The sequence below is a fragment of the Leopardus geoffroyi genome, chromosome D1 (genome assembly GCF_018350155.1).
Source record: "Leopardus geoffroyi isolate Oge1 chromosome D1, O.geoffroyi_Oge1_pat1.0, whole genome shotgun sequence".
Taxonomy (NCBI): Eukaryota; Metazoa; Chordata; class Mammalia; order Carnivora; family Felidae; genus Leopardus; species Leopardus geoffroyi.
Window position 1 is genome coordinate 64,121,318 of NC_059329.1, and position 23,720 is coordinate 64,145,037.

Genomic DNA, 23,720 nt, shown 5'->3' on the forward strand with positions numbered 1-23,720 from the left:
CAAGTACATGTAGCATGCGGTGTGTATATATGACAAGGCGTAATGCCATGTACACAACTGTGTATGTGTGAGATACAGTCACTAAGAGAAGGTATCTGGAAAGGCCGTATTAGTTACAATGTTATTAGGGTCTCAGAGGATAAAAGATGCATTGCCTGTCCCTTTGATTTGGGGACACAGCCAGAATTACAGATCTCTTCTTGTATTTCTTCCTTCTTTTGCTTTTCCTCCACATCTCTAGATTCCTGTCCTCTATGTTCAGCTTTCATTCCCTGATTTCTTCTAACTTCTATTCTCTTTATTGTATTTTCGTACTCTGAGCTTTTCTTCCTCATTTTTTCTCCAAATTAGATAATGAGACATTATTGTTTAATTAATTAGTAAAGTTTACAAAGTTATTTGAAATATTTAGAATGTAAAAGAATATTTATCCCTGGCCTTCTTTGGAATATAAACAACACTACATTTCATCTTATTTACCTCTTTTTTTAAATTCATTTATTACTCTCCTATTTGGAGGTAGAACTATACCTTCTCCAATCCACATATACACATATGTATATAAATGTACAAATCCTGCCTTTAAGGGATAGAGAGATCATCATTCTTTAAATATACTCTACAGTCTCTACCTGGATGCTAAGTTTTTGTTTTGTGTTAAGAGTTTATCAATGAGGTAAGGGTATTATTTAATAGAATTATCTCTAGAGAGATAGAAAGATACACAACGCACACACACACACACACACACACACACACACACACACTCCATATGTATGAATCATACCCATCTATGTTATTTCACAGCCCACTTTTTTAACTCAACAGTGTGAGCAACATCTTTCTATGGAAAATAAAGATCTACTTACCTTTTAATGGCTTAAGGTTAAGGCATCATCATCATAAAAGTCATTTTTTAAAATGTAGTTGTCAGACATTGTGTAAACTACTTTCCATTAAGCTCTCAAGTTAATCTTTACATCCATACTATGAATTTGTGGTGTTATATCCATTTCACATTAGGAAACTGAGGCATAAAGGAACTAAATCCATTGGCCAAGGCCACAGAGCTAAAAATTGGGGAACAAGTACTTAACCTATGTCTGTATGATTCACACATCTTTACTGTTACCCATTTCTCTCTACAGTATTGTATTATATAGGAAAACAATACTTTTTAAAGTTTATTTATTTATTTTGAGAGAGACAGAGAGAACAAGTTGGGGGAAGGACAGGAGAGAGGGAGAATCCCAAGCAGGCTCCATGTGGTCAGCACAGAGTCTGATGCGAGGCTCAAACTCACAAAACCGTGGGATCATGGCCTGAGTGGAAATCATGAGTTGGACATTTAACTGACTGAGACACCCAGGTGCCCCAGAAAACAATGATTTACTTAACACACCACCTATTGTTAGACTGCAAGTTGTTTTATTCTGGAAGCAATCCTATATGTGAATATTCTTTGAAACAAAGTTTTATACATACCTGTAATTATTTCCAAAATATAAAGCCCTAAAAATAACATTGTTCAGAAAAAAAAATCAAGTCCATTTTGTAAATTTTTCATATTGCTTTCCAGAGAGATTTTATAAATGTATATGTCTACATTTTTCATATCTGTTTGCCCCAATCTCAAAAATACAGTTTATTTATTTTATTCAATCTATTCCACCTTTGCTAATCTAATGTGAGAGAAACAATAACTATTATTTTTTTTTATATTTCTCTAAGTCAGTTTTTGGGCATTTGCATTTTTTCCGTAAATTTCCTATTTAACATCCCTTTTGCATTATTTTCATTGGAATTCATCTTATTCTTGATTCTTGAAAGCTCTCGGATGTCAGTTTCCTATTTGTTACTTATATTTTAAACATATATGTTCTTTAGTTAACCAATTATTTTAAAATTGTTTTATAATAAAATATAACAATGGTTGTGGTTTTCACGGCACTCTTAGAGGGTCCTTTCTCAAAGAAAGATGACAGAAAGTATTCACCTACATTTGGTACTAGTAATGTTATGGTGTCTTTTTGTTTTGTTTTGTTTTACATTGAGAATTTTAATCCATCTGGATTTGAGGGAGAATAAGAATTGATGTGAGAATGTTTTGTCCAAACAGATAGCCAAATAGCCTAACACTATTTTTAAATAATATGCCTTTCTCTATTATCTTTTATCATTCATTCTCTTATATTCTTTTTTTTTTTTTGTATTATTTTTTGAGGGGGAAGAGGGGCAGAGAGACAAGGGAGACAGAGAATCCCAAGCAGGCTCTGCAGTGACAGCACAGATGTGGGGCTCAATCTCATGAACCTTGAGATCATGACCTGAGCCAAAATCAAGAGTTGGATGCTTAACCGACTGAACCACCTAGGCACACCTTTTCCCTTATATTCTTGAATTTGATTGTTAATTGTCCCCTTTATTCACTGAGATGTTGATTTCTGAACTAATACAATATATATAATAAAATTTAATAGTATGTCTTAATATCAGATTAAATCTCCTACTCTCCCCAACACCACAGCTCTTTTCATTTTCATCTTTTCAGATGTTTTCCCCAAATATTTTCACATGCATTCTTCTGGATAAACTTCAGAATCATCTTGTGAAATATTCCATCAGAAATTGCTTATGGATTTTGATTATAATTGCATGTGATTTTTAGACGATTTCTGGGCAGAGTTTCTCAAAATATGGTCCATAGAATAATCATATCAAAAGCACCAAAAATACTTGTTAAAAAGGCAGATTTCTTTGTTCAACCACAAACTTACTGAAAATCTCCAGAGCTCAGAAATATTTATTTTTGACAAATCTCACAGAAAGATTTATTAGGAATATTAATATATGAGAATCAATGGTTTAGGAAGAAATGATACCCTTATAATATTTAAATTTCCCACCTAGGAATTAGGTGTATTTCTCCATTTATTCATGTTAATGTCTGTGTTCCTCACTAGAGTATAAAGAATTTTCCCCTTGTATTGGTTTTGATCATCTTCTGTTAAATTTACAGTTGAATGTTTGGGAGACGTTGCTGTTATGAATTATATCTACATTTAATTAATTTTCTAATTCTCATTAATATATAAGAAAAGCATACACACACACACACACACACACACATATATAACTAGTTTGCAGATTTCTTGTTTCTAATCAGTTTTCAGTAGATTTTATTAAGATTTTAGACAGAAAATAAAATTCATTTACAAATGATGATAGATTTACTATTTCCTTTCAAATAATTATACATCTTAAAAAATTTTTTTAAATGTTTATTTATTTTTGAAGGAGAGAGAGACAGAGCATGAGCGGGGGGAGGGGCAGACACACAGAATCTGAAACAGGCTCCAGCACAGAGCCAATGTGGGGCTCGAACTCACAAACCATGAGATCATGACCTGAGCTGAAGTCAGAGGCTTAACCGACTGAGCCACCCAGGTGCCCCAATAATTATACCTCTTAATTCTAGTTTCTATTTCTAATTTCTATTGTATTAACTAATAGTTACACAATAACTATTGCATAATAGTTATTTGCAATAACTATTGCAAACAGACACCTTTTCCAAACCCAGAAAATAATGTGAAAGTTTCTAATATTTCCTTGTTGAGCATGGTGCTAGCTTTTGATTTCAAATAATACATATTATCATTAAAAGAAGTATACTTGAATTCCTTCTAAAATGAAGTATACCTAAGTTCCTATTTTACTAAAAATACTCATTTGAAATGAAAGATGAACTTTATCAAATGCCTTTTGTACCATGTACTGAGATTTTTTTATTCTCATTTTTATCTGTTAATATGAAGAAATATTTTTGGTCTATCTGAGCATTCATGGAAAAAAGTCACTTGTTCATGATGCTTTATTCTTTTGGAATACTGTGGTACCTTATACGCTTTTATTTATTTTTAATTTTAATTCCAGTATAGTTAACATACAATGTGATTTGGCTTCAGGTGTACAATATAGTGATCCAGTAAGTGTACTGTTAATCCCTTCACCTATGTCACCCATCCTCCTACACACCTACCCTCTGGTAACCATCAGTTTGTTCTCTGTAGTTACGAGTCTATTTTTCGGTTTCTTTTTTTCTTTGTCCCTTTATTTTGTTTCTTAAATTCCACTGATGAGTAACATTACATGGTATTTGTCTTTCTCTGATTTATTTCACTTAGTATTATACTCTTTAGGCCCATCTGGGTTGTTGCAAATGGCAAGTGTTCATTCTTTTTCATGGATGATTAATGTTTGAGTATATATATTCCACTTCTTATTTATCCATTCATCTATTGATGGGCATTTAGGATGCTTCCAAGATTTGGCTATTGTAAGTAATGTTGCACAATAAACTTAGTGGTGCATATATCTTTCCAAGTTAGTTTTTTTGTATTCTTTGGGTAAATACCTGGTAGTGGAATTACTGGATCATATGGTAATTCTTTTTTTTTAATTTTTAAAATATTTTTCCTTATTTTTGAGACAGAGAGAAAGTATGAGCGGGAGAGGGGCAGAGACAGAGGGAGACAGTAATCAAAGTGGGCTCCACACTGACAGCAGAGGGTCCAATGTAGGGCTCAAACTCAGGAGCTGTGAGATCATGACCTGAGCCAAATTGGGCACTTAGCTGACTGAGCCACCCAGGTGCCCCTGGTAGTTCTATTTTTAATTTTTTGAAAAACTTACATACTATTTCCACAGTGGTTACACCAGTTTGCATTCCCACCAACAGTGTGCAAGGTTTTCTTTTTCCCCACATCCTTGCCAACATTTGTTTCTTGTGTTTTTGATTTTAGCTATTCTGACAGGTGTGAAGTGGTATCTCATCATGGTTTTGATTTGTATTTTCCTAATGATGAGTGATGTTGAGAATCTTTTATTGTGTCTGTTCGCCATCTGGATGCCTTCTTTGGAAAAATGACTGTTTATGTTTTCTGTTCATTTTTATTGTATTATTTGGTTTTACAGTGTTGAGTTGCATAAATTCTTTATATGTTTGGATACTAATCCTTTATTGGATATGTCATTTGTAAATATCTTCTCCCATTCAGTAGGTTGCCCTTTAGTTTTGTTGATTGTTTCCTTTGCTGTGCAGAAGATTTTTATTTTGAAGTAGTCCCAACAGTTTATTTTTGCTTTTGTTTCCCTTGCCTCAGAAGACATATCTAGAAAGATGTTGCTATGACCACTGTCAGAAAACTTACTGCCTGTGCTCTTTTCTAAGATTTTTATGGTTTTCAGGTATCACATTTAGGTCCTTAACCCATTTTGAGTTTAGTTTTGTGTATGGTATGAGAAAGTGTTCTGGTTTCATTCTTTTGGATATAGTTGTTCAATTTTCCCAACACCATTTGCGAAAGGAATGTGTGTTTCTCATTCATATTTTGCCTCCTTTGTTGAGGATTAATCTACCATATAATCATGGGTTTGTTTCTGGGCTTTCTGTTCTTTTCCATACATTTATGTGTCTATTGTTGTGCCAGTACCGTATTGTTTTGATTACTACCGCTTTGCGATATATCTAGAAATCTAGGATTGTGGTATGTACAGTTTTCTCAGGATTGCTTTGGCTATTTGGGTTATTTTGTGGTTCCAGTGAATTTCAAGATTATTTATTCTACTTCTGTGAAAAATGCTGTTGGTATTTTGACAGGGATTGCATTAAACCTATAGATTGCTTTGGGTAATATGGATATTTCAACAATATTTGTTCTTCCAATCCATAAGGATAGAATATCTTTCCACTTGTGTAGTCTTCAATTTCTTTCATCAGTATTTTATAGTTTTCAGAGTACATGTCTTTCACCTGCATAGTTAAGTTTATTCCTAGATATCTTATTCTTTTTGTTCCGATTGTAAATGGGATTGTTTTCTTAATTTCTCTTTCTCTTTCTGCTGCTTCAATTATTAGTATATAGAAATGCAAAAGATTTCTGTATATTGATTTTGTATCCTTTGACCTCACTGAATTCATTCATCAGTTCTAATATTTTTTTGGTGGAGTGTTTAAGGTTTTCTATACTTAGTATTATGTCATCTGCAATTAGTGAAAGTTTTATTTTCCTTACCAATTCAGATGCCTTTTATTTCTTTATCTTGTCTGGTTACTGTGTCTAAGACTTTCAGTACTATGTAGAATAAAAGTGGTGAGAGTGGACATCCTTGTCAAGAGATCTTGGGGGAAGAGTCAGTTTTTCTCCATTGAGTACGATGTTAGCTATGAGTTTTCCATACATGGCCCTTATTATTTTGAGGTAGAGTCCCTCTAAACCTACTTTGTTGAGGGATTTTATCATGAATGGATGTTGTACTTTGACGAATACTTTTTCTGCATCTACTGAAATGATCATATGGTTTTTATTCTTTCTCTTGTTGATGTGATGTGTCACGTTGGTTGAGTTGTGAATACTGAACCATCCTTGCATCCCAGGAATAAATGCCATTTGATTGTAGTGAAAGATTTTTTAAATGTATTGTTGGATACAATTTCTAGTATTTTGAGGATTTGTGCATCTATGTGCATCAGATGTATTGGCCCTATATAGGTTGCTTTCTTTGTAGTGTCTTTATCTGGTTTTGGTATCAGGGTAATGTTGCCTTCATAGAATGAATTTGGAAGCTTTCCTTCCTCCTTTAGTTTTCAGAATAGTTTGAGAAGAATGGGCATTAACTCTTCTTTAAATATTTGGGTAGAATTCATCTGCGAAAGCGTCTGGTCCTGGACTTTTGTTTGTTGGGAGTATTTTTTTTTTTTTTTTTTTTTGCTGTTTTTATTTTTTTATTTATTTTTTATTTTTTTATTTTTTATTATATGAAATTTATTGTCAGATTAGTTTCCATACAACACCCAGTGCTCATCCCAAAAGATGCCTTCTTCAATGCCCATCACCTACCCTACCCTCCCTCCCACCCCCCATCAACCCTCAGTTTGTTCTCCATTTTTAACAGTCTCTTATGCTTTGGCTCTCTCTCCCACTCTGACCTCTTTTTTTTCTTTTTTTTCCTTCCTCTCCCCCATGGGTTTCTGTTAAGTTTCTCAGGATCCATATGAGAGTGAAAACATATGGTATCTGTCTTTCTCTGTATGGCTTATTTCACTTAGCATAACACTCTCCAATTCCATCCATGTTGCTACAAAGTGCCATATTTCATTCTTTCTCATTGCCACATAGTACTCCATTGTGTATATAAACCACAATTTCTTTATCCATTCATCAGTTGATGGGGTTGGGAGTATTTTGATTATTGATTCAATTTCATTGCTGATACTCTGTTCAAATTTTCTATTTCTTCCTGATTTAGTTTTGGGAGGTTATATGTTTCTAGGAATTTTTCTGTTTCTTCTAGGTTGTCTAACTTGTTGGCATATAATTTTTCAGAACATTCTCTTATAATTGTTTGTATTTCTGTGGTGTCATTTGTTATTTCTCCTCTCTCATTTGTTATTTTATTTATTTGAGTCCTTTGTTTTTTTCTTTTTGATAAGTCTGGCTAGATACTTGTCAATTTTATTAATTTTTTCAAAGAACCAGCTCCTGGTTTCATTGATCTGTTCTGTTGGGTTTTTTTTTTTTTTTGTTTGTTTCTTTATATCATTTATTTCTGCTCTAATCTTTATTACTTCACCTCTTCTGCTGGCTTTAAGCTCATTTGTTGTTCATTTGCTAGCTCCTTTAGGTGTAAGATTATGTTGTTTATTTGATATTTTTCTTGCTTTTTGAGGTAGACCTGTATTGCTATAAACTTCCCTCTTAGAAAAGCTTTTACTGCATCTCAAAGATTTCTGACATTTGTGTTTTCATTTTCTTTTGTCTCCATGTATTTTTTATATTTCCTCTTTGATTTCTTGGTTGACCCATTCATTGTTTAGTAATGTGCTGTTTATCCTCCATGTATTGGTGCTCTTTCTAAATATTTTATTTTGTTTGATTTCTAGTTTCAAAGTATTGTGGTTGGAAAGATGTATAGTATGACTTCAGTGTTTTTGAATTTATTGACTTATTTTGTAGGCTAATAGGTGAGTGACCTATCCTGGACAATGTTTCATATGCACTTTAAAATGATGTGTATTCTTCTGTTGTAGGATAGAATGTTCTGAATATATCTTTTAGATCCATCTGGTCCACTGTGACATTGAAAGCCACTGTTACCTTGTTGATTTTAGGTTTGGATCATCTATCCAATGATCTATCTTTCTTGGTCTGTAGTTAAAGTCTTTGTTTTTAAGTCTGTTTTGTCTGATACAAGTACTGCTACTCTGTTTTTCTTTGTACTTTAATTTGCATGATAAATGCTTTTCCATCTATTCACTTTCTTTTTTATTTTTAATTTTTTAAAAAATGTTTTATTTATTTTTGGGGCACCTTGGTGGCTCATTCAGTTAAGTGTCTGACTCTTGATTTTTTTCTCCAGTCATGATCCCAGGGTCTTGGAATCGAGCCCCATGTCAGGCCTATGCTGACAGTCAGAGCCTTCTTGAGATTCTCTCTCTCTCTCTCTCTCTCTGCCCCTCCACTACTTGCTCTCTTTCTCTCTCTCTCTCAAAATAAAGAAATAAACTTAAAAAACAATATGTTTTAAATAAAACATTTTGAAAGAGAGAGAAACAGAGGATGAGCAGGGGAGGGGCAGAGAGAGAGGGAGACACAAAATTGTTAGCAGGCTGCAGGCTCCAGACTCTGAGCTGTCAGCACAGAGCCCAACACGGGGCTTGAAATCACCAACTGTGAGATCATGACCTGAGCTGAAGTTGGATGCTTAACCAACTGAGCCACCGGGGCACCCTGTGTCTATTCACTTTCAATCTGCCTGTGTCTTTAGGTCTGAAATGAGTCTTTTGTAGGCAACATAGAGATGGGTCTTGGTTTTTTATCTACTCTGTCATCCTATGTCTTTTGATTGGAGCATTTAGTCCATTTACATTAAAAGTAATTATTAATAGATATGTATTTATTGTCACTTTGTTACTTGTTTTGTGGTTGTTTTTGTGGTTTTTCTCTGATATTTCTTCTCTTGTTCTCTTTCATGGTTTGTTTGCTCTCTTTAGTGATGTACTCAGATTCCTTTCTCTTTATTTTTTGCTTTGTGGTTACAGTTTGGTTTGTATATAACATCTTCTGCATAGAGCAGTTTATATTAACTTGATGTTTGCTTAAGTTTGAATTCATTCTTTAGTCCTCTCTCCACCACGTTTTGGGTATATGATGTCATAGTTTACAACCTTTTTTTTTGTGAATCCCTTGACTGATTTTTGCATACATACTTATTTTTACTGCTTTTGTGCTTCCTGCTTTTTATATTCTCACTTATGGCCTTTCCTTTCCACTCAAGGAGTACCTTTTAATGTTTCTTGCAGGGGTAGTTTAGTGGTTATGAACTCTTTTAATTTTTGTTTGTCTGAGAAACTCTATCTCTCCTTCTATTTTGAATGATAACCTTGATGGATAGAATATTCTTGGCTGCAGATTTTTTCCTTTCAGCACTTTGAATATATTAGCCACTCCCTTCTCGCCTGTAAAGTTTCTGCTGAAAAATCTGCTGATAGCTTAATGGGGTTTCCCTGGTATGTAACTGTCTTCTTTTCTTTTGCTGCTTTAAAATTTTTCTCTTTACTACTACTTTTTGTCATTTTAATTACTATGTGTCTTATTGCAGACCTCTTTTGGTTGATTTTGTTGGGGGAAACTCTGTGCCTCCTGGATCTGGATTTCTGTTTCCTTCCCCAGAAATGGGAAGTTTTCAGCTATTACTTTTTCAATTAATGCTCTGCCCCCTTTTCTCTCTTTCCTCCTTCTGTAATCCCTATAATGTAAATGTTATTAGGCTTCATGGAGTCACTGATTCCCTATGTCTGTTCTCTTTTTTCTCTCATTTGCTCTGTTTGATTACTTTCCATTACTCTGTCTTATGGGTCATTAATTTGTTTCTCTTCTCCTCTAGACTGCTATTTATTCCATTAAGTATATTTTAAATCTCATTTATTGTGTTCTTCATATCTGATTGGTTCTTTTTTTATCTGTTTCTTAAGGGTCTCACTGATGTCCTCCACTCCTTTCTCAAGTCCAGTGAGTATCTTTATAATCGTTACTTTAAATTCTCTCTCTGGCCTATTATATCTATTTTGCTGAAGTCTTTTGCTGTGATTTTGTCTTGTTTGTTTGTTTGTTTGGGACGTATTCTGATGTCTCTTCATTTTGTCTAACTCTCTGTGTCTGTTTCTGTGTGTTAGGAAAGTCAACTAGATCCTATAGTGTCCTGCAATGCAGTGTCTCCTGTTCTTCCAGACAGACCTGTTCTTCCTGGTGCTTCAGGAAGTGTCTCCTATGTGTGTTGCATATGACCTGCTATTGAGTCCTGGCCACTTTTTCCTTCAGTCCAGTTGTCTGCAGAGGCCATCTTTGTCTGTTGTATGCAGTATTTTGTCCCTAGACAAGTGGGGCACATTTTTAACAAGGTGTGCACTGGTCTACTTGCAAAATGAGATCTGCTGCTGCTGCTGCCAGAAATGAAATCCTGCAAAATACGTAGGTCCAGAGATGTGGCATTGGTGGGGTTTGTGCTGGTCTTTTGGGGGAGGGAACCCATAGAGCCAGGACTAAGGCAAGCGTGACTGGGAAGAATGGATCTGCCAAAGTGGGAGTGGGGGTGAGGCTTGGTATAAGCAAGTTAGTAAGTGTCAGCACTGTGCTGGTTCTTGCAGGTGGCCCTTTGTTTATGCTGGGGAGGGCAAAGGAGGGAAATGGTGCCTGCCAGCTCCTTTGTTCCTGGAGGGGTCTCCCTGTGATCCCTGCCTATCTGTGCCATCTGAGATGAGTAAATTACTCTCCCTCCCATCTGCCCCCAGCATTTTTCAAACTACTGCTTCCATGCTGTATCTTCCCTGGCTGTTTGTTGTGCTATCTCTTTAAGGGCAGGACTCCACTTCCTAACACACTCTGGGCTCTCCCAGAGCTGAGTCTTCTGATTTTTTTTAAATATAAGACTTTAAGTCTTGCTGGTTATAAGAACTCACAAGGTTTGGTCCCTCTCACTTTCAGAGCCAAATGTTACAGGGATTCATCTTCCTCGGTGCAGGCTCCCAGATGTGACATCTGTTTTTTGCCCTTCTCCATGCTACCTACCCACTGCAGACTGCCACGGTCTATTTCATTCTCAAAGTATGTCTTCACCCTTCCTACCTCCTTCAATTTGGCCCTTTTTCTGTCTTCAGTTGTGGAGTTTGTTCTGGTCTTCAGGTCATTGTCTGGGTTATTTACATTGATGTGAATGTTATCTAGTTGTATCCATGGGATAAGGTGAGCTTAGGGTCCTCTTACTTTGCCATCTTCCCAAGCTCTCAATCTCTCCCTTTTAATAAGAATGTTTTATCCATTTACTTTTCATGTATTATGAATACAATTAGGTTTAAGTCTATTATCTTGTATTTGTTTTCTACTTTTCCTATGTATTCCTTGTTCTTTTCACCTTTTTTTGCCTTCTGTTTAATTGAGTATTTTTGCTATTCCATTTTATATATTCTGTTTGATTTTTTGCTATAACTATTGTTTTATATGTTGGGGTTTATAAAATGCATTTTTAACTTATCATAGCTTATTCCTAAGACCTGTCCTCTGAGAGGTCTCATTGCCAGAAGCAACTCACTGAGCAACTCATTGCCAAGAGTTTTCCATGAAGCCCCTCAATTTTGGATGGCTGGAATTCCAAAATCTTGCTGCTTTACCTGACCTCTAATAGTTGTTTTTTCAGGCGTTTTCCCTGTCTTATCCTATGCCTGCTTTGCTTATTATGCAGCCAAGACTTGTTCAGATTCCTAAAGTGCCTTTACTGTACAACTACTTCCTTTCTGATGCTCTTTCACAATTTCCAAATGCTTTGGCACTATCATTTATGGGTCTCTGTCTCCTCAGCTCAGTAAGGCCATCATGCTCTGCTTAGGCTCCAGCTGCATGGACTGTGGTTCTGAAAGTGCCTCTAAGCATAAAGTTAATGTGACCATGGAACTCACCTTATTTGCCTCCTTGCTATACAGGATTACATTCTGAACTGGCTATTATCCAATGTCTGAATATAGTTGTTCCATATTTTGTTTTATATTTGCTTCTAGCAAGAGAGCTAGTCCTATAGCAGTTACTTTATCAAGACTGAAAGCAGATGCAATAAAGTGACTTTAGTTTAGAGCATCCTCAATTAAGTGCTATATAGATTTACCCATTTTTATATTTTTCCTATATTGGTAATAGATAGCCTATTAAAGAACAAAAACATTAAAAAAGAAAAAAATGGGGCGCCTTGGTTGGTTCAACTTCAGTTGGTTAAGTGTCTGACTCTTGATTTTGGCTCAGGTCATGATCTCACATTTGTGAGATTGAGCCCCATGTTGGACTCTGCGCTGGGCATAGAGCTTTCTTTTTTTTTTCAACGTTTATTTATTTTTGGGACAGAGAGAGACAGAGCATGAACGGGGGAGGGGCAGAGAGAGAGGGAGACACAGAATCGGAAACAGGCTCCAGGCTCTGAGCCATCAGCCCAGAGCCTGATGCGGGGCTCGAACTCACGGACCGCGAGATCGTGACCTGGCTGAAGTCGGACGCTTAACCGACTGCGCCACCCAGGCGCCCCATAGCTTTCTTAAGATTCTCCTTTTCCCTCTCTCTCTCCCTTTTCCCCTCAAGAAAATAAAAAATAAATAAACTTTTAAAAATAAATTTTTGAAAGTTCTTTCTTTCTGTGCATTTTGAAAACATATATTAACATTGGTCCCTAAGGCATTAACAAAACCACTTTTTGTAAGTACCAGTGGAAGATGACTGGCATTATTATTATTAATGAAATCAATCATTCTCTGTTGGGAAGAGAAGAAATAGTAGTATTCAATAACAGCTAGACAATAAAGTCAAGGAAAAAAGAAAATAACAAACACTACATTATTGATAGTGATGAGAAAAGTTATTATATTACCTTTGGAATTTCAGAAATAATTGAGGGAGAGGAATAGTTATTCTTTGAATAACTATAGGCACTCTGCTGTACAGTACATTTCTAGGACTTATTCATTTTACATAACTGAAACTTAGTATCCTTTGACTAATACCTAATTTGACTAATAATTACCTCCTTCCCCAAGCCCCTGGCAATGATCACACCACTCTGCTTCTATGAGTTTGACTATTTTACACAAGTGATATCATCTAGCATTTGTCCTTTTTTCGTTTGTTTTTTAACTCTTTATCCTTATGTATCTGGCTTACTTCACTTAGGATAATGTCCTCCAGGTTCATCCATGTTGTCATAAATGGCATGATTTCCTTCTTTTTTAAGGCTGAATAATATTCTATTGTATGTATATTCAACATTTTCTTTATCCATTTGTCAGTGGACATTTAAATTGCTTCTGTCTTGACTATTATGAATAATGCTGTAATGAACATGGGAGTTCAGATATTTCTTGATTTCAATTTCTTCTGACATAAACCCAGAAGTGAAATTGCTGGATCATATGATAGTTCTATTTTTAATTTTTTGAGAAACCTCCAAACTGTTTTCCATAGTGGTTGTACAAATTTACACTCCCACCAACAACGTACAAGGATTTTCTTTTCTCCACATCCTTGTCAACACTAGTTAACTTCTGGGGTCTTTTTTCCAACCCTTTTATAATAACCATCCTAATAGGGGTAATGTAATATTTCATTGTGGTTTTGATTTACACTTTCATGATGATTAGTGATGATGTACAACTTTTCATGTACCAGTTGGCCATTTGTATATCTTCTCTGGAGAAATGTTTATTCAGTTTTCTTGTCCATTTTAAAAATTGGATTATTTGCTTTTTTGTCATTGAGTTGTATGAGTTCCTTACATATTTCAGATATTAACCCTTTATCAGATATATGGTTTGCAAATATTTTCTCCCATTTGATAAGTTGCCTTTTCATTTTGTTGATTTTTTCCTTTGCTGTGCAGAAGGTTTTAGTTAGTTTACTTTTGTTTTGTTTTTAATCTCACGTGTCTATCTTTTGCTTTTATTGCTTGTGCTTTTGGTGTCAAATCCAAGATCATTGCCAAGTCTAATGCCTAGAAAATTTTCCCTATATTGTCTTTGTAGAGTTTTTTAGTGTCAGGTCGTAAGTATTTTCAGTTGATTTTTGTATATGATATGAAATAAGGTCCAATTTCATTCTTTTGCATGTGGATATCAAGTTTTCCCAACACCATTTATTGGAAAGACTGTCATTTGCTCATTGTGTATTCTTGGCACCCTTGTCAAAAATCAGTTGACTGTACATGTGTAGGTTTATTTCTACATTCTTTATTTTATTCCATTTGTCTATGTGTCTGTTTTTAACCATTATTATCTAACATAATAAACATATTTTCTTGTGAACATTTTTTTCTGAAATTTAGAATATTTATTTAGAATGGATTCCTAGAAATGTATTTAGAAATTGGGATAATATTTGGGGGTATTAGATGATATTAGGCCTAGGGAACTCAGGAACTCCTAATATTAATATACTACTAATACTAATACTAATATTCTAGTCCTGGTCATTCTTCCTTAGAGTTCTTTTTTTTTTTTTTTTTTTTTTTTTTTTTTTTAGGAGAGAGAGTGCTAGTGGGGGAGAGAGGCTGAGGGGGAGAGAGAGAGAGAAAGAGAGAAAGAATCTTAAGCAGGCTCCATGCTCAGCACAAACTCCACCCAGGACTTGATCCCATAACCCCAGGATCATGACCTGAACCAAAATCAAGAGTCAGACATTCAACTGACTGAGCCACCCAGGTCCCCCCTCTCCTTAGAGTTCTAGAAAAGAAACAAGAAACATGAAAAATAAGACACTGCTTTTTGTTAATTGCACTAGTCCCTAATGTCACTCAAATTCAGAACTCTGATTAGCCTGGGTTGGGGTACTCAGTCTCCTCTAAAGTCTTTCAAAATCTTCAACCTCCCTTACAACTTGAGGGGGACTTTGTCCATTTTATCAGTTCAGTACCATGAAGAAGTGAGAAAATAGAACATGCATGACCTTTTAAAGCACAATAACCCTAACCAATAGTAAATATGGACCAAGCAACACACTAGAGTATCACAAGTCAGATTATTCCTCACAGGGAAGAAAAGACTAGTAAAAAAAGAATATCTTCCTCCCCCATACTATTGAGAACTGGGTCAAAGTATATGAATATTTAAGTTTTAAAATATATTTGACAAAATTTTTTTCTGGAAAGATTGGACTAATTTTCGTACCCACTTGCATTGTACAAAAATGTCTTTTTTTTTTTTCCTGCACCCTCATTATATGGTTAATGAATTCTGCCATTTATTAATTGTTTAATTTGGGGAATGTAGCTGAACTTTTCTGTGCCTCAGTTTTCTCATCTGCAAAGTAAGATTAATAGTGTCTGTCATGTGTTAAGTTTTCAATAAACTACTAGTTACTATTTTGTGATGTGATTGTTTTGTTGAAATCTTAGCCAATTTCCCAAGTGAAAAATATATCCCTCATTGTTGTAGTTGTACTTATTTAGTTATAATAATATATAATATAGGGTATTTTTCTTAAATTTCGCAGCTTTGTATTTCTTCTTTGTAAGTAGTCTGTTCATGTCTTTGGCCCATTATTTCTTGGACTGAACAATTTTCATAGTGTTTTATATGTAATGTTAATGTAATAAGGTATTTTTTAATGTTTATTTATTTTGAGAGAGAGAGAGCACCTGAACGGGGGAGAGGAAGAGAGAGTGAATTCCAGGCAGGCTCCGCACTGCCTGATGCAGCTCGATCCCACAAGCCATGAGATCATGACCTGAGCCAAAATCAAGAGTCTGACGTTTAACTGACTGAACCACCCAGATGTCCCTGTGATAAAGTATTTTAACTTTTGTCTGACATAATGTCTCCTTCAAATATTTTCCTCAGTTTATAGTTTATCTTTTAATCTTATTCATGATATTATTCTCTCACAGAAGTCTTTCAGTTTATGTTGTAAACTTCACGTTTTCCTAGACAGCTCTTGTGTCAGTCTGATCCTATCTAGATATCACAAGAATTTTAATTTATTTTTCCTGTTTTTTTAATTGTTTTACTTTTAGTATTTTACTCTTTAATTAAAATAGAACAATCCTTAGTGTATGAAATGCTAAGGCTTTATTTTTAAACGAAGAAAAGTTTGTTGTTTTTTAAGAGGTCAAATTGAGTTTGATGCCTGAAAGCTGTTTCTCATCTTTCAAGCGTATGTTATAATTAAAGATGGAGTATTTTGAACAGTTAGTGGTGCAATTTTATGCATGATAACAGTGCTAACAGTATACACAGTCATTTTGTAACAATATGTGTAGAGCCATTTAGGAAAGTCCACATGAAGTCTAATATCTTCATATCAGAATTAGCCAAGAAGGCTTTAACACTGTCATAGTTATCTATAAATAAGTGGCACTGTGAAGAAGAGTTTTGGAAGAAAATGAAGCGGATTTAAATTACAACCACCTAATAAGAATTACAACATTCTATTTAATATTAATTAGAACAACTTGGATAGCAAAAGGCTAGAAATATCCAATTTGGCTTTATTTATTTATTTATTTATTTATTTTAAAATATTTATTTATTTTTGAGAGAGAGAGAGAGAGAGACACACACACACACACAGTGTGAGCGGGGGAGGGGCAGAGAGAGGGAGACAGAATCTGAAGCAGGCTCAAGGCTCTGAGCCGTCAGCATAGAACCCAAGGACACCAGAGCTCCAATTTGTGAACTGCAAGATCATGGCCTGAGCCGAAGTTGGAGGGTTAATTAACCCACTGAGCCACCCAGGCGCCCCTCCAATTTGGTTTTAAACTAAGCCTTAAATGATACTCTTCTATAGGACTTGATGTCACAAACCCAAAGTTTGTTCTTTTTATTTGTACCAACAGGTAAACAGACATAAATCTCATGGGAGAGGAAAACCAAACCTCTGTGGCTGAGTTTATTTTCTTTGGCCTTTCACAGGACTTGAAGACCCAAATCCTGCTATTTACTCTTTTTCTCATCATTTATCTTTTGACTGTATTTGGAAACCTGCTCATCATCATTCTCATCTTCATGGATTCTCGACTTCACACTCCCATGTACTTTTTTCTTAGAAACCTCTCTTTCGCAGATCTCTGTTTCTCTACTAGCATTGTCCCCCAAGTGTTGGTCCACTTCCTTATAAAGAGGAAAACTATTTCTTTTTTTGGATGTATGACACAGATAATTGTCTTCCTTCTGGTTGGGTGTACAGAGTGCGCACTGCTGGCGGTGATGTCTTATGACCGGTATGTGGCTGTCTGCAAGCCCCTGCACTACTCTACTATCATGACCCACCAGGTGTGTCTCCAGTTGGCCATAGGATCCTGGGCCAGTGGGGCACTAGTGTCTCTGGTGGACACCACCTTTACTTTCCAACTACCCTATCAAGGACAGAACATTATTAATCACTACTTTTGTGAACCTCCTGCCCTCCTGAAGCTGGCTTCAGCAGATACTTATAGCACAGAAATGGCCATCTTTGCAATGGGCGTGGTCATCCTCTTAGCTCCTGTCTGCCTGATCCTTGTCTCCTACTGGAATATTATCTCCACTGTGATCCAGATGCAGTCTGGGGAGGGGAGGCTCAAGGCTTTCTCTACCTGTGGCTCCCATCTCATTGTTGTCATCCTCTTCTATGGGTCAGGAATATTCACCTACATGCGGCCAAACTCCAAGACCACAAAAGAGCGGGATAAAATGATATCTGTGTTCTATACAGTGGTGACGCCAATGTTGAACCCCATAATTTATAGCCTGAGAAACAAGGATGTCAAAGGGGCTCTCAGGAAACTAGCTGGAAGAAAGTCCTTTTTTCAGAGGCAGTGATCTCTGGGTTTGACTTTTAGAACTATGGTAACATCCTTAAAAAAGGTGCAGGCTTTTGGTAGGCAGTTATGAATTAGATCATTTCAAGAAGCATAAAAGTGAAGGACATGTTCTAAAATCCATGAATACTCCATGCTAAACTAGAACACAGAGGAGAAATAAAATGATAAAAAGTTAGGTTTTCTTGATTATGAAACACATCAAGTACTATTTTGGAGTTTGTGTTTGTGGTTAATTCAGCTAATATGGATATGTTTTAAGCATGGTCACAACTGAATCTAAGAGGTTTAAACTGGATTATTTGAAGTAACATCTAATATGAGTTGCATATATGACCCTAACATCGAAGACATTTCAGATTTAGATGTCCCAGTCATATAAATCTCCAGGAATAGGCTCTGATAGAAACAACCAATATATTTGGAAGAGTCTTTAATACTGGGATCATTCATGGCTCAGCGTTTCAGCTTGTAAAATGGTACCAAAAGCAAAATACTTCCTAGTTCATGATGTTTTCTCTTGAAAGCTCAAAAAAAATGAGTTTTTTAATCTCATCATCCCAAATTTCATATTAACATAGACTATCAGAGTAAAAAGGGAATTTCACAGTCATTTATTCCAAACATAGGCCTGAGACTTAAACCAGTTTATAATATTTCTATTGAGTAATTGTCCAGCATTTGCCGAAACAAGAATATATAGCTCCCTACTCTCTTGGATTATTCTCTTTCATTTTTACAGCTACCCTTGAACTAGATTGTGCCAACCCTCACATATTTGAAAATCTGCATGTAACTTTTTGACTCCCCCAAAACTTAACTTCTAATAGCCCACTATTGACTGGAAGTCTTACTAATAACATAAACAGTCAATCAACACATATTTTCTATGTTATATTTATTACATACTCTATTCTTACAATAAAGTAAGCTAGAGAAAAGAAAATATTAAGAAGAGCATAAGAGAAAATACCTTTACATCACTGTACTGTATTGAAAAAACTCCATATATAAGTGGACCCATGCAATTCAAACCTGTGTTGTTCAAGGGTCAGTTATAGATAGTTCTTAGCTGTTACAAAGATCTTCCTTATGGTAAGTCAAAATCAATTTTCCTTTATGTTGAACCCACTTTCCTTAGTTTTAGTCCTAGAACAACTTTCATTATACTATACCACAATTCACTGAAGTCAGTTTCTATACTTGCCCAAATTCAATCCTCACAGCCAAACACCCAGTTGTTTCTTTAAATTTCCTTCATGTAATGTGCTTTGGCACCCTCTAACCATTCTGGTCAGCCTCTTTTGAAAGGGCCCTATTTACCCAATGAATATCTCTTCCAAAAGCAAAAGAGAAATTAGAATTTGAGGAATTGGAGTTTACTAATCCTAGGCTGACCCCTTCATAGGCTTAGATGCCTATAACCACATCTGACTGTGTCTCAACTTCTCTACAATGGTCAATTCTGGGGTCTACTTCAGGTTTCATAAACCCTTAGTCCAAACAATCTGGCTGACAGCACTTTGCATATTTTTCCCCAACTTTAGCCAATCACATGTCTAGAGGGGATTCCATGGTAACCATTCTACAGTTACCATGGATATGAGTCAGGAACTACTGACTCTTCAGTAGAAGACCTCCCCAGTGAAGTAAAAAAATCTAGTAGCTATATTTCTTATTTCCTTCATTCATGCATCCATGCATTCATTTTAAAATAACTTATTGAGCTCTTATTTTATCATATCCAACTCTGATTGTATCCAATACATCCAGAACAATGACTGACACATAATGTGTTTTAATACACATTTTTGCATTTGTTACTATTCTTTTAAAATTACTGGAGGTGCACTACAATAGACAAACACCAATCTGGGCATGAGGATCAGAGGAAACTCATTCAAACAGAATGTGCTAGTTGAAGTGATATAGACAAGGACAAAACACTAATATGTGAAGTTGGTGACTTGGCTGCCTGTGATGATCTAAATGAAATCTATTTCAGTAACAGGAGGAAAAGTAAGACAATGTGAACAGAATATATGAACACTAATTTGGAGAAGTCTCACCATGGGGAAGAAGGAAGAAATAGGGGTGGCTGAGAAAGTGGGATTGTGAGATTTTTACTTTATTTTAGATTCCTAAGTCACTTCCCCCTTTTCCTTGAAGACTTTAAGCTCTGGATCACTGTCACTTTCCCAAGACACTGCTCCTGTTATAGATCTTAGTTATCTAATTTTCACATAAAATCAAATATTCAAATATCTGTATTCTCAGAATTCCCTGATCTTCATTCCTCCAATGATCTCAGCCATTCGCTCCATGGTCATATCTTTAATATTGCCATTACCAATACTTTCCATTCCCACTCCAAATTCTGAAACCACAGACTCCTGAGTAAAATAAAATGGTTACTGTTTTAAGGCACTAAGTTTTGAGATGGTTTGTTATAACACACAGGAATGGATAACTCAAATGCTGAGAGAATTATGCTCCCATTCATTCCATCAAAATAGATGCCAGTGGGAATTTTTCACATTACTAATAGAAGCTTATCTCTCTCTCTCTCTCTCTCAAAACGAACAAACCAACAAAAAATATGATATATCTCCTGCTATAGTGAGAGGGAATAAATTGTCAGAATGCTTCTAAAGAAAAAAATTTAGTGCATACACCCCAAAATAATAATAAAGATAATATATGATTAGGGTTCTTAGTTGTAAGTAATAGAGACTGACTATGTGTGATTTAAGCTAAAAGGAAAAATACTGAAACAATGGTAATTGTGGTCCCGCAGCCAGAACTACAGGCCAAAATCCTGTCACAGAATGGGTGTCATGAGAACATCACTGCCATTTAGCACTAGATGGCGCACTTTACTCTGCCAACACCATCAGCCCAGGCCCTGCAGAGGAAGCTGCTGATTCGCTGAGGCTGGAAATTGGGAGTTGGTGCTTCCTCTGCCACTGACAGAAAAAGAAAAAAGTTATCTGCTGACAAGCACTACATCAGTCAGGTGATCAAGGTTAACAGCAATGGTGATAAGTCACGTTGATATATATATACCCTTGAGATGATGTGATGGAAATAGCGCTTTATCTTTGTGATTGTCCTTCCCTAAACCCATAACTTCAGTCTAATCATGAGAAAAACATCAGACAAATTCTAATACATGAGCTTCCTATAAAATATATGACCAGTAGTCCTCAAAACTGTGAAGGTCATCAAAAACAAGTCTGAGAAACTGTCACAGCCAAGGAAGCCTTAAGGAGACATGACAACTAAATGTAATGTGGCATCCTGGATGAGATCCTGAATCAGAAAAAAGGATATGAGGGGAAAGAAAAGAACAACAAAGAAAATCCAAATGAAGTATGAATTTTTGTTAATAAGATATCAATGTTGATTTTCTTAATTGTAACAAAGATACCACAATAATAATGGAAGATAAGTGGGTATATAGGAACTAAGGGTACTTCTCAGTTTTTCTGCAAGTCTAAAACTGATCTGAAAAGTAAAGTCTATTTCTAAAAAAAGAAAAGAAATGGTTTGCTGTCCTTGCTTTTTCATGTCACTAGCTCTTAATTCAGTCTAGACTGAGTGTATCTAATTGATTGAGTCCAAGTTACATGCTATACAATAGCTGCAATTAAGGCAAAGAAAGTGAATTTCAGGTGTATTCAGCTTCTGTGGAGGCAGATAGGCTGTTACTAGCCCATGATTCACAGAAGGCCATAAATATGGAAAAGGTACTCAAATGATCAGAAGCCAAAAATTGACAAATGTCCATTACCCATGGCCTATGAAACCAAATCACCCCCACTAATGTCTTGACAACCTATACATTCCAAACTGACCAGTATAACTCATAATGTACATAACACAACATTATGAGAATATGTAGAATATAGAATGTTGAGTGAAGAACACAGAAGAGTTGAGTGAGCTTAGCATAGGGAATGCTTCTGTTGGGCATTAAGACAGTCCTCATCTGATTGTGTTTAAAATTTTTTTTTAATGTGTATTCATTTTTGAGAGACAGGGCGTGAGTGGGGGAGGGACAGAGAGAGAGTGAGACACAGAATCTGAAGCAGGATCCAGGCTTCGAGCTGTCAGCAAAGAGCCTGACGAGGGGCCTGAACCCACGAATTGTGAGATCATGACCTGAGCTGAAGTCAGGCGCTTAACCAACTGAGGCACCCAGGCACCCCTGATTGTGTTTACTAATGTGTTTCCTACTGCTAGTACAATGTCTGTACTAGTCACATATTCTCAATAAAAATTTGCTGAATGAATGTGTGGCCTAGGAAAAGTGTTGATTTAAATTTTCTCTGTATGCTGAATTAGGTTCTAATTCAGAAGACCTAGATGTCATGATGCTAGAAGGAAATGGAGTCTGTAGCAGACAACTGTATGAATCTTAAGGATCAAGTCCCAGTTAGTTTTACCTTCACAATAAAAGTCATATATTGCAAGAACAATCATAAGATTGTTCCATTAAAAGATATCTGGACCTGGGGCACCTGGGTGGCTCAGTCAGTTAAGCAACCAACTCTTGATTTTGGCTCAGGTCATGATCTCACTGTTGGTGGGCTCGAGCCGTGTCAGACTCTGCACTGGCAATGCAGAGCCTGCTTGGGATTCTCTCTCCCTCTCCATCTCTACCCCTCCCCCTCCCCCCTCCCCGTCTCTCTCTCTCTCAAAATAAATAAACTTTAAAAAATAAACTAAAAAAACCTTTAGTGAGGTGACTGCAACCTGAAAATTACCCTATTCAATTAGAGAGCAGTGTCAGTGTTTCCGTGGACCTCTGAAGGTAAGTGGCCAGAAACCTCATATGTATGAAAGGTATGAGAGGAGAAAGGCTGGTCCTTCTCCTTCCTACTTTGTGCTTTTTCCATTTCTCTGTTCTTTAATCAGCTATAGATCATATTCGAGCCTATTTACTGGCAACACTTACAAGTTAAAATTTTGATTTTGCCTAGCTAATTTAATGTGACTTTCATAAAGGTCAGCCTCATTGCAAACAATTCATAGCACACACCATACCCCCAATCTTGGAAAATGTCATTCCACAATTCTGTCAAAACTTACTAATGGCTCTCTAAGTATTGAAACATTGAGTGAATAGCAGTGATGCAAATATGAAGTGATCTGAGCTTGGAGCTTAGCTTTGCCAGATTTTAGTTTCAACAGATTGGGGAATGATAACATCTACCTTATAGTGTCGTGGTGATGAGTGAGATGATATTTATAATTTGCTTATGATAGTAGTGAGCACAGAGGAAGTTGGCAAAAAAAATATCTAATTCCCCTTTTGTTTTATTTTGGTCAATTCGTGCTCTAGATGTAAAGCTCCTTTTCTGGGAGGCTCTCCCTGATTTACTATTTTGAGTTCTTCCATTGGGGCTCAATCCTGGGCCCTTTCATTTTAGTATTTTCTCTTTTTTGGTCTTTCTACAATGTCATCCTCACTCATAGTATCAACTATCATCTACCCAGAATTGACACAAATTTTACACCGGGGGCCCCAGACACCTCTAAGGTCTCCAGACTCCTCGATCCGTATGCCTATTTGACATTGCTTCTTGGATGTCACAAAGTATCTCAAACTCAACTCAGCCAAAACTGAACTCATGATCTTGCACGAGACTTTTTACTTGGTTGCAAAACAGAATGAATGAATGAGTGAATCAATAAAATCAGTGAAAATCATGTTATATACAAATTGGTATCCTTTCGAAATTCTGTCACGTTTTTTGGTTCCACTCAAGTGGGGGGGGGCACGGAAGAGGTGAGGAAGATTTTGGACACTTTTCTGGGATGGGATGGGGGAA

The 23,720-nt window shown here is 36.0% G+C and overlaps 1 protein-coding gene across 1 annotated transcript; it reads left to right on the forward strand.

Annotated features, from left to right (window-relative positions):
* Window positions 1–16,924: 16,924 nt before the first annotated feature.
* On the forward strand, window positions 16,925–18,112 carry LOC123602567 (olfactory receptor 2D3). Its single transcript, XM_045487051.1, has one exon. It carries the CDS (start codon window positions 16,940–16,942, stop codon window positions 17,882–17,884), a length of 945 nt encoding a protein of 314 aa, XP_045343007.1. The 5' UTR covers window positions 16,925–16,939; the 3' UTR covers window positions 17,885–18,112.
* Window positions 18,113–23,720: the final 5,608 nt, after the last annotated feature.